Genomic DNA, 11756 nt, shown 5'->3' on the forward strand with positions numbered 1-11756 from the left:
TAATTAATTAACGACACATGTAAGATGTATTTATTCATTTAATTTCGTCCCATTTCCCACTCCAAAGAAAAAAATCAATACTGTTGTTTTTCATTTTCTTAAGGACAGAAAAAAAATGCTTCCGGTTTCTGAACTTTTATTTTGAAAATTGGAGCCGTGGTGCGTTTTCACTCCTGCCCGGATGTAGGTCGTTTCTGTGTGCTGTTCTTCTTCAACTCTTTCCTGCGTGTTGTTGTTTTGTAAGTTGTATCACCGCACGGCCTTTAATGCACAACTTGCATGCAAAAGGGGGAACTCTTACTCACATTTGGTGAGTTGAACTCATCTTTACTCATTTCCGGTTGTCTTTGCACAACCTGGTTTAAACGAGGCTAACTGTTAGCAAGTTGCTGACAGCACACGCCCTCCTAAAGTTGTCACTTAAACTTTGTTTTGTGTCCAATAATGTACTTTACGGCATAGATTGTTATATGGTTATTTAAGACAACATTTGGTGAGTTTTACTAATATTTACTCGCTTCCGGTTGTCATGTTTGAATAAAGCTAACTGTTAGCATATTGCTAAACGCACACGACCTCCTAAATGTGTCACTTAAACTTTGTTTTGTGTGTAATGGTTTCATTTAAAACACAGACACAATTATGCTATGTATTAAACGCTTTTTATGACATTTGGCGAGTTTTACTAATATTCACTCGTTTGCGGTTATTGTCTGAAGGTTTAGAGAAAGCTAACTGTTAGCACACGCCCTCCTAAAGTTGTCACCTAAACTTTGTAATAATTATATAACATTTATATTATTATTAAAGTTAAAGTACCAATGATTGTCTCACACACTCACTAGGTGTGACAAAATTATTCTCTGCATTTGACCCATCACCCTTGATCACCCCCTGTGAGGGGAGCAGTGAGCAGCAGCGGTGGCTGCGCCCGGAAATCATTTTTGGTGATTTAACCCCCAATTCCAACCCTTGATGCTGAGTGCCAAGCAGGGAGGTAATGGCTCCCATTTTTATAGTCTTTGGTATGATTATATGACTATATAGGACAATAATGTACTTTAATAATACGTAATATATTTAAAAAAATATACAGTACAGGCCAAAAGTTTGAACGCACCTTCTTTCAATACATTTTCTTTATTTTCATGACTATTTACATTGTAGATTGTCACATCAAAACTATGAATGAACACATGTGGAGTTATGTACTTAACAAAAAAGAGGTGAAATAACTGAAAACATGTTTTTATTTTCTAATTTCTCCAAAATAGCCACCCTATGCTCTGATTACTGCTTTGCACACTCTTGGCATTCTCTCCATGCGCTTCAAAAGCACACCTGTGAAGTGAAAACCATTTCAGGTGACTACCTCTTGAAGCTCATGGAGAGAATGCCAAGAGTGTGCAAAACAGTAATCGGAGCAAAGGGTGGCTATTTTGAAGAAACTAGAATATGAAACATGTTTTCAGTTATTTCACCTTTTTTTGTTAAGTACATAACTCCACATGTGTTCATTCATAGTTTTGATGCCTTCAGTGACAATCTGCCACCCACAGGTGTCAAACTCAAGGCCCGAGGGCCAGATCTGGCCCGCCATTTCATTTTATATGGCCCGCGAAATGGTAACAATGTGCTTTTAATAAATATTTTCTTACTAAATATTTGTTCTTTTCATTTTGACATTCAATAAATACATGAAGTGCATGCTTATCTTTATATACATATCTTTTCAAATGTAATAAGATCTAATAATGCAACAAAATTTTATTTTTTTTAAATTAAAAATAAGTACTTGAATATCAGCTTGACTTAGGATTTCAAAGCAAGTTATCAAATTGTGCACTGTAAAAATGACAATAGACTATTGGGGCGGTATAGCTCGGTTGGTAGAGTGGCCGTGCCTGCAACTTGAGGGTTCCAGGTTCGATCCCCGCTTCCGCCATCCTAGTCACTGCCGTTGTGTCCTTGGGCAAGACACTTTACCCACCTGCTCCCAGTGCCACCCACACTGCTTTAAATGTAACTTAGATATTGGCTTTCACTATGTAAAAGCGCTTTGAGTCACTAGAGAAAAGCGCTATATAAATATAATTCACTCACACACTATAAGGTAACATTTTATTTTTTTTACCAAAAAACAACAACTTTGGTACTGTTTGTGTACACCATAAAATCAACAACTCTATATTTTAGTGGTACTGTTTTTGCGGTGTCTGTTTTTCGAGAGAATGCCAAGAGTGTGCAAAGGGTGGCTATTTTGAAGAAACTAGAATAAAAACATGTTTTCAGTTATTTCACCTTTTTTTTGTTAAGTACATAACTCCACATGTGTTCATTCATAGTTTTGATGTGACAATCTACAATGTAAATAGTCATGAAAATAAAGAAAACACATTAAATGAGAAGGTGTGTCCAAACTTTTGGCCTGTACTGTATTCTGAAACATTTTAAAACATATATATGTAAAAATAAAATACAAATGATACATTAATAAAAACATGCCGTTGAGAGATTCGGTGATAATAGCAATAAATAAAATAGAAACTTTAATAACACATTTAAAAAAGTTTAAGGCTTTGAGGGCAAATGATTTAAAAGGGAGCCAGTAGAAGTATTTGCTTTTGTTTAGTTATTGTGCACTCAGCACTTTAAGTACCAGTACTTATCATATACATCTGATTTATCACACGGAAAGACTTCCACATTTTACTAGTAAATAGATATGATCAAAATAGTGTCAATCTCACGGAGATTCTTGAGCCATTTTGAGAGATAATGAGGAAGCCAGTCACGCGATCGCGTGTCGTAGAGGTAGGGTAATCAGATCAAAGGGTGGCTATTTTGAAGAAACTAGAATATAAAACATGTTTTCATTTATTTCACCTTTTTTTGTTAAGTACATAACTCCACATAGTTTTGACGTGACAATCTACAATGTAAATAGTCAAAGAAAACACATTGAATGAGAAGGTGTCCAAACTTTTAGCCCTTACTGTGTCTAACATTTGTCATTTTCCAGACTGATGAAACAAAGCAGCGAGATGAAGATTATGAAGATAATTTTCTGTTCCAGGACCTTCTGAATGCTGAGTGTGCGGACACTGTTCGGCATCGGCTTCCTTGTGAGCTCCCGGGCCACGGCAGTCTTTGCGCAAATAGGGAAATGCGCTCCGTCTGCAGCCGCTAACAACCACCCCACAGACTGTTACACAAGCAGACCGGCGTCCACCATGGCCCACACCATCAAATACCTCGGGTGCGTTTCACAAAAAAGCCTTTATAGTAAGTTTGTTGGGTTTGTGGACTGACTTATGGATGTGGTGCAGACAGGAGGAGGCGCAGCACATTGATGAGGAGCTCTTCAGTGAGTATGGCTTCAGTGTGGACCAGCTGATGGAGCTCGCTGGCCTCAGTTGTGCTACAGCTATCACAAGGGTGAGATGTCAACAAGGTAGTGTTGTCCCCATACCAATATTTTGGTACCAGTACCTAGGGATGTCCCGATCCAGGTTTTTGCACTTCCGATACTGACCGATACTGGCCTATCCGAGCATGTATTGAAGTTTAAAGTTATTTAGCCTACTTAGTTGTCAGAATCATGTTGAAAAGGGTTTTAGTACTCTTGATAACAACTAGCCAGCTGAATTAGGGGAGTTTGAATAATACACAATGGTTGGTAACAAGAAACTGACCTGTTTATTCAAGGATAAACACAAAATAGACAAAATTATACATGACAAACAGAAATGGCATCATTGAACTAGGGCTGGGCGATATGGCCTTTTTTTAATATTGCCATATTTTAAGGCCATATTGCGATACACCATATATATCTGGATATTTTGCCTTAGCCTTGAATGAACACTTGATGCATATAATCACAGCAGTATGATTATTCTATGTGTCTACATTAAAACATTCTTCTTCATACTGCATTAATATATGCTACTTTTAAACTTTCATGCAGAGAAGGAAATCACAACTAAAAAAAATCAGTATTTTTTTCATACGGTGTTGATCTGGAAATGTTTGCCTTGGCATTTTGATGGTGTGGACGTGTGGCACCGCACAGAGATAAGCGTCTCGACAGACGTTACAATATTTGAACAATGATGACGAAAACAGTTTTCTCTGTCGTGTCCGTGTGTCGAAAATTGTTATGCGCTTATTTTTTAATTTGATTTTGTGCGTGGCATAGATTTGCCGTGCGCAGAGGACGCTTGAGCAGGCGCGCACCTTAGCGGCTGCGCTAGCATCACAGCTAACGTTAGCCATGCCGCTACCTCTCTGCTCGGGGAGGACGTATACGTATGTGACGTATGACGTGACAGTATGTGACGTATGTCGTGACAGTATGTGACGTGTGTAAGAAGGTGCGCTCGCTGTCTGTGAGAGGGAGACACAGGAAAGAGTGAGAAGAGCCTGTCGTGTAATGCCAGCAGCTAAAAGCAACTGTGTGAGAATCCACAGACGTGTGGATGTGTTGAAGGTGTGCTGGAAAATGCGGAACGGAAATTACGGAGCATCAGAAAAGTGGAATGTATTATTTAAATCGGTGCGTTGGAAAACACGGTCCGGAGTTTTTTTTTAAACTGGATCTGGATCGGCATTTTCCCATGCCTTGCCGATACGCATTTTTTTGCAAATATCGCCGGCCGATCCGATCCAAATATCGGATCGGGACATCCCTACCAGTACCAAATGTATTTCGATACTTTTCTAAATAAAGGGGACCACAAAAAATGGCATTATTGGCTTTATTTTAACAAAACATCTTAGGGCACATTAAACATATGTTTATTATTGCAATTTAGTCCTTAAATAAAATAGTGAACATACTAGACAACTTGCCTTTTATTAGTAAGTAAACAAACAAAGACTCCTAATTAGTCTGCTGACGTATGCAGTAACATATTGTGTCATTTATACTCCTATTATTTTGTCAACATTATGAAAGACAAGTGGTTGAAAATGAATTATCAATCTACTTGTTCATTTTAAGTTAAAGTTAAAGTACCAATGATTGTCACACACACACTAGGTGTGGTGAAATTTGTCCTCTGCATTTGAGCAGTGGGCAGCAGCTGTGGTCGCGCCCGGGAAACAGTTTTGCTGATTCAACCCCCAATTCCAACCCTTGATGCTGAGTGCCAAGCACGGAAGTAATGGGTCCCATTTTTATAGTCTTTGGTATGACTCGGCCGGGGTTTGAACTCGCAACCTACCCATCTCAGGGCGGACACTCTAACCACTGAGTAGGTTCTGAGTAGTAGATTACTGTTGATATCTGCTTACTTTTTCTTTTAACATGTTCGATCTACACTTCTGTTAAAATGAAATAATCACTTATTCTTCTGTTGTTTGATACTTTACATTAGTTTTGGATGATACTGTCAGGTTCAAACACTGATGACATGTATTAAACAAGACAAGAGGCAAAGAATCAAACAGAGGCAGAATTAAGTTTGGACTCAATACGTGTCGACCTGTAACCTCTTACAGTGTCACCCACGCTCTGCCAAAAGATTGTACTCCTCCTTCTTTATTTGACTTTCTCCCACCACCTGCCCACAGCTGCTTCCAGAGGGAAGTGGGTCGTAAACAGCGTTGCCTTTAGTTACCGAACAGTTCAAAAGGAGTTCCATAGAATAGTTCAAAGAGACTTCGTAAAATAATTCAAAAAGAGTTCGTCTGGAAATTGGGCAGATCCTGCCATCTGTCCGCTTTGAAGTCACAGTGGGGTTTTACGAGCCTTCCTCCTGGTAGGCCCCAAAGACAGCTCTCCCTGCCAAGAACTTAATGTAATACAAAGCTTTTGTGATAATTTAGAAACAATTATTCTAACAGATACCACAAATTTGGGTATCAATCCGATACCAAGTAGTTACAGGATCATATTCAAAGTCCTCATGTGTCCAGGCACGTATTTCCTGAGTTTATAAACAATAATATAAATGTTAAAAACACAAAAAAAGATTTTGTGATGCTAAAAGATATCGATGTAATCATAGTAGTATCGACTAGATACGCTCCTGTACTTGGTATCATTACAGTGGATGTCAGGTGTAGATTCACCCATGGCGTTTGTTTACATTGTGACGCCGGTGAGCTACGGTGTGTAGTGAAGCATGTTTAGCTATTCCTCGTCCTGCAGTGATAATGATACTTGTAAGAAACATACTTTATTTGTTGCCATGGAGGCGAGGATTAGTGATTTAGAAGTAGCTAAAACACTGCAGACTGGGGATGGACTTTAGCCACTAGCTAACTAGCCATGTCTTAAAGCACCTCTTCCTGAGGACGTTTCAGTGTTATAACTTCACTTTTATCTTTACTTTTTAAGCTAAAATGCGTCCGTTCTCCCTTTTCTGTCTACACACTGTGTCTGCTTGTAAGTACTCTGTGATTGTGAGTTGCCGAACATGCTCCTCTGCTCGTAAAACCAGCAAAGACACGACGTAACGACGACGGGGGGGGCGGGGGACCAGTACTTTTTACAGGCGGTATAGTACCGAATATAATTCATTAGTATCGGGGTACTATACTTGTACAACCCTACAACAAGGATGTCCACATTATATGTAAGAGTGTTTCATGTGGTTTTCAAAGGCATACCCTTTAAGTTCCTTGGTGAAGGCCAAAGCCACAGTGCTGGTGATATGTGGACCAGGCAACAACGGCGGCGACGGTTTGGTGTGTGCCAGACACCTTAAGCTTTTTGTAAGTAGTGGTAGCCATCATTCCCATCCGCATTGGATGTTTCCCTCATTAATTTCCATTCCTCTCTCAGGGTTACGAGCCCTCCATCCTGTACCCGAAGAAGCCCAACAAACCGCTGTTTCATGGTCTGACCACCCAGTGCCAGAAAATGGAGATCCCCTTTCTCACTGAGATGCCTGAGGTTTGTCTTGAATCACAGAGGGGCTTCATATGACGTTTTAGTCAGTGTCGTCAACCAGCGCTTCAGATTAAATCAACTTTTAGGAGTATTTGACCTCGTGGACATGGAAAATACAGGCGTCGAAAAAGTGTTTCATATGAGTCTGTAACCCTTGAGCAAGCATAAGATTGCCTATACACAGTTACTCTTGGAATCCAAAAAGGAAACACTCATAAATGTGTCAGGAAAACGGCAATATATTTATTTTTTTACTTTCAACGCTTGAAATCTTTTAAAAAGTTCAGATCTATCTATTGTTTTTATTGTTAATGTTTTTTTTTAAATGTTTTATGGACTTTTTGTCAAAAATAACAGGTTATTATCATGTAAAAAAAAATGGATTCACATCTGAATAGCGATTCTCATTCATTCCGATTCTAAATCGAATCACAATTTCAAAAAATAGAAGAAAAACAATTTTATTTATATATATATATTTGTATGTATATATATATATATATGTGTGTGTGTATGTATGTATGTATGTATATATATATATATATATATATATATATATATATATATATATATATATACATATACGTATATATATGTATGTATATATATATATATATATATATATATATATATATATGTATATATATATATATATATGTATGTATATATATATATATATATACACAATGTACATCCGAACATGACATGACAATCAACAATGTCCCCACAAAGAAGGATAAAAACAACTGAAATATTCTTGATTGCTAAAACAAAGTAGATGCGGGAGATATCGCTCAAAGGAAGACAAACTGCTACAGGAAAATACCAAACAAAGAGAAAAAGCCACCAAAATAGGAGCGCAAGACAAGAACTAAGACACTACACACAGGAAAACAGCAAAAAAGTCAAAATAAGTCAGTGTGTGATGTGACAGGTGGTGACAGTACACCTACTTTGAGACAAGAGCTATAGTGATGCATGCTTGGTTATGGTTTAAAGTCGTATCCAACAATTGCGACTTTTTACTGTCAACTGAGTTTCGTTTTTTAATGATTTCTGTTGGTGGTGTGCCTCCGCATTTTTTCAACGCAAAAAATGTGCCTTTGCTCAAAAAAGGTTGAAAAACACGGATGTAACGAATTGGTCATTCGTCAGTTCTAACCATTTAACAACGATAGTAACACTAATTAGCATCTTGTTTTATAAATAAGCATTTGAAGTATTTGTATGTGTGAATAAGTAATATTGAAAAGTACTTGTACCAGTTAGGTGTATAATATCTGAATTCATAAGGTTTTCTTCTATCAAGGTTTTACATCACGGGGCTTCACTGGTAAAAATATGAGCATAAAGTCAAACTCTTGGTGTTGTTACCTTTTTATTCAGCCAGTCCATCCCTTTTGTCCAAAAAAGAAGACATTAAATGTTGTGTTTGTGCTGCTCGCTAGTGTATGAATGCAGTAAAAGTTCACTAGTCATGTTTATAATAGCTGCTGTATGGACGACAGAGCTGGAATATTTGATTGTCCTTTCAGGCCCGAGTGATTGATGAGGCTTTCAACCTTGTGATCGACGCCATCTTTGGCTTCAGCTTTAAGGGGGCTGTGAGAGAGCCTTTTGGTTCCATCATAGATGTCCTGAAGAAGACCACCGCCCCCATTGCCAGCATCGACATCCCCTCAGGTCGGTCCACGCACTTTCACCAAAGAATTATGGATAGTTTTTTTTGTAATTTTGGCCTGTTGCCCTTTTTTTTTTGGCCTTCGATATATTATGGGGAAAAAAATCATTATTAATGAGATATATCATTAGATATTATCCTTTGTCTTATCCTATACAAAGCAAGGTTGTCAATGTTTTCTTCCGATGTCTTGGCATATGTTGACCTACACTAGATTGCTATTAGCATTGTGAATGTGAAAATGTATGCATGCAGTATGTAGGGGTAAATCCATCCAAATATTGATATTATCCATAACAGGTTAGTATCGGTCATACATGTCAAACCTCTCCCGTATTTTGCCCTTCTTTTCCGGCGCAGAGCAGCACAACATTAAATATTGACATACACTATAGTAGGGGTGTAAAGGTACACAAAAATTTCGATTCGGTACGTACCTCGGTTTGAAGGTCACGGTTCAGTTCATTTTCGGTACAGTAAAAAAACAACAAAATATACATTTTGGGGTTATTTATTTACCAAATTTGCAAAATCTTCCACCAAAAATATTGTTCTTAGTGGAATATTTGATGTGAAGTAATGGGAACCTTGGATAGGTCAATAATTCATAATAACATTGATTTTGATTCAATATTATGTTTTGAGCAATGACAGTTTGAAAGAAAAAAAAACAGCTTTGTTTTATTAGTCAACATTGCAACTTTTTCAAAATTACATTTAACCTTTAAGCTTTTTTATTTCACTTTTGTTATGTTTTTGTTTATTTTAATAGTAATTTTAGAATGTGCTGTGGGCCGCAAATGGCCTCCGGGGCACACTTTCATACCTGCCAACTACTCCGGTTTTCCCGTAATTAGTACGGTTTTCATCAACCTATTCCGGGTTACGGTTGCAGTGATAAAAAATACGGTTTTTCATTAATTAAAAAAAAAAATTTTTTTTTAAGTTTTATTCACGAAATCGCGTAACAACAATGACAATCGACACTGCTTCCCGTAACTTCCTATCGAGCCATTCCGAATGCCATGCGCGAGGCTATTTATAGCACCGCTGCCAAGCACGAGGCACCTGTTGCCATTGTTTCCAAACGAGCGAACGATCATGGAATCAGCCGGAGAAAAATCGCATACGAGTCTTAAACCGAAAAGACAACTGCAGTCATTCCGTGAAGAATATTCAAAAGCCTATCCGGGAATAATTATCCGTTCCAAAAAGGGTGAAAACTACGCGAATTGCACCTTGTGCAGACAAGATTTTTCGATCGGACACGGAGGAAATAGCGATGTAAAAGACCACGTTGGGACAAAAAAACACAAGTCTAATGCCGTTGCTAAATTTGGATTTTAGCCACAAAAAGGTAATGACACCAATGTTATCTATTGGAATTGTTTAGTACTGTTATACTGTTAAAAGTGTTTATACTATTTATGCTTTCAAGTCCAAGTTGAAGAAATCTTGTTAAATGTTGACAGCATAACTACCAAAATACAGAAGTATGTCCTTAATATTTTTGCAGTGCTATTTCTGTTGAAAAGTTCAAATGATTACATTAGAGATGTGATGTGCCACTTTTCAAGTGTCTGATGGCTTAAATTAATTGTCATTAATTGTTCATATTTTGAATTCTTTTGAAAGGCTTACAAAAAAACTACATTTGAATTGTAATTCCATGCTATTGACAGGACTATTAATTGTAATGAAGTTAGCTTACCATGTTTACAGTATGATAATTGTGATAGAAATGTGAATTTTAGGCACAGAATATTTTTTACAATTGAACAAGGCAGTAGATTATACAAGCTTGGACAGAAAGTTAATAATGACACCAAATTTTTTTTTTAATGGAATTGTTTAGTACTGTTTTACCATTTGTTTACTGTAAAAAGTGTTTATACTTTCAATGAACAAATTGAAGTCTTGTGAAAGGTTGACAGGATAACTGACATTAACTGTCAAAATAATTTCAAACTATTGAAGTTAGCTTACAGAATAAACATGTCAATCAACCCATATGATTTTTGCTGTAATATTTTTGTTTTGAAAAGTCACTGTGACTGATAGAAAAGTGATGGTTTTAGCAACATTTTAACCTGTCTGAATGCAATCAATCATTTTGCGTCGGGGGGCGAAGCCTGAACCCCCCACCAGGACTTTGTCTGGCTACTAGGTTTTTGTGATTTCAAAAGTTGGCAGGTATGCACTTTTGACACCCCTGCTATAGATAATACAAAATTAAATGTGATAAATCTTTGGATAAAAAGCAGAGCCTGGCGACGCATGCGCGTTTATCATAACTCTCTCTCTCTCTCTGTCTCTGCCCCTCCCTCACCAATGCTGCTGCACACACAATTTGTTTTGTTTTTAACCCCTTCTTAACCCTGAACGTACATTGAAAATACACGCAACCCTAACTCAAAATGCCGGACATTTGAGGCATTTAAGGAACTCCGCCCTGACAGCTCCGCAAAAGAGGACATGTCTGGTGAAAAGAGGACGTATGGTCAGTCTATCCGAGCCCGTTAGCTGCTAGCATGCCGTGTGTTGTGCCTCGGTGTGCATTGTTTACACAACGTGCGTTACGCTACTTAATATGTCCGTGTGGAAACTCGTTCGGTACACCTCCGAACCGAACCGGAACCCCCGTACCGAAACGGTTTGATACAAATCCACGTACCATTACACCCCTAATATATAATATATTGTAACAATCTCTTTGAATCGAGAATCAAATCTTCACCCCAAGAAATCGGGATAGATCCGACTCGTGATTGGTTGTAATAGTACCATCCTTTAGTGGACACCCCTGCACTATATGGACAAAATAATAAGATATGACTGTCCCAATTTGTGATCTGAGCATTTCCTTATGTTTCTTTCAAGGTTGGGATGTCGAGCAAGGAAGCGTCGATGGGCTCCAGCCCGACACGCTCATCTCTCTGACCGCTCCCAAAAGCTCTGCCACTTTGTTCAAAGGACGCCATCACTTCCTGGGTGGGCGCTTTGTGCCGCCCGGCCTGCAGAGGAAGTACCAGCTCAACCTCCCGCAGTACCCCGGCACGGATTGTGTCTTAAAATTGTAACATTTTGCGGAGAGGTTTGTGCCGTCTAAGTTATTCCCTGGTGTGCGTAAGCCTTTAAGAACATGCACTACAACAGACTTCATCTTGAGTTTTC

The 11756-nt window shown here is 38.2% G+C and overlaps 1 protein-coding gene across 3 annotated transcripts; it reads left to right on the forward strand.

Annotated features, from left to right (window-relative positions):
* Positions 1 to 163: 163 nt before the first annotated feature.
* On the forward strand, positions 164 to 11739 carry naxe (NAD(P)HX epimerase). 3 transcript variants are annotated; one of them, XM_061983274.2, is made up of 7 exons: positions 164 to 310; positions 3077 to 3259; positions 3330 to 3438; positions 6613 to 6723; positions 6794 to 6904; positions 8437 to 8584; positions 11463 to 11739. In XM_061983274.2, exons 2-7 carry the CDS (start codon positions 3087 to 3089, stop codon positions 11660 to 11662), a joined length of 852 nt encoding a protein of 283 aa, XP_061839258.1. In that variant the 5' UTR covers positions 164 to 310; positions 3077 to 3086; the 3' UTR covers positions 11663 to 11739. The 3 variants fall into 3 exon arrangements, with proteins under 3 accessions (XP_061839258.1, XP_061839259.1, XP_061839257.1); XM_061983275.2 differs by having other exon boundaries at positions 179 to 239; XM_061983273.2 differs by lacking the exon at positions 164 to 310 and adding an exon at positions 335 to 493.
* The last annotated feature ends 17 nt before the right edge of the window (positions 11740 to 11756 follow it).

This window comes from Nerophis lumbriciformis, linkage group LG21, assembly GCF_033978685.3.
Source record: "Nerophis lumbriciformis linkage group LG21, RoL_Nlum_v2.1, whole genome shotgun sequence".
NCBI lineage: Eukaryota > Metazoa > Chordata > Actinopteri > Syngnathiformes > Syngnathidae > Nerophis > Nerophis lumbriciformis.

What these genes read in the sequence shown, in the direction of transcription:
- naxe (XM_061983274.2), top strand. Translation starts at nt 3,087, where the DNA reads ATGCTGAGTGTGCGGACACTGTTCGGCATCGGCTTCCTTGTGAGCTCC. An exon ending in CACACCATCAAATACCTCGG is followed by an intron (nt 3,260 to 3,329) that starts GTGCGTTTCACA and finishes GATGTGGTGCAG; the next exon opens with ACAGGAGGAGGCGCAGCACA. An exon ending in CAGCATCGACATCCCCTCAG is followed by an intron (nt 8,585 to 11,462) that starts GTCGGTCCACGC and finishes GTTTCTTTCAAG; the next exon opens with GTTGGGATGTCGAGCAAGGA.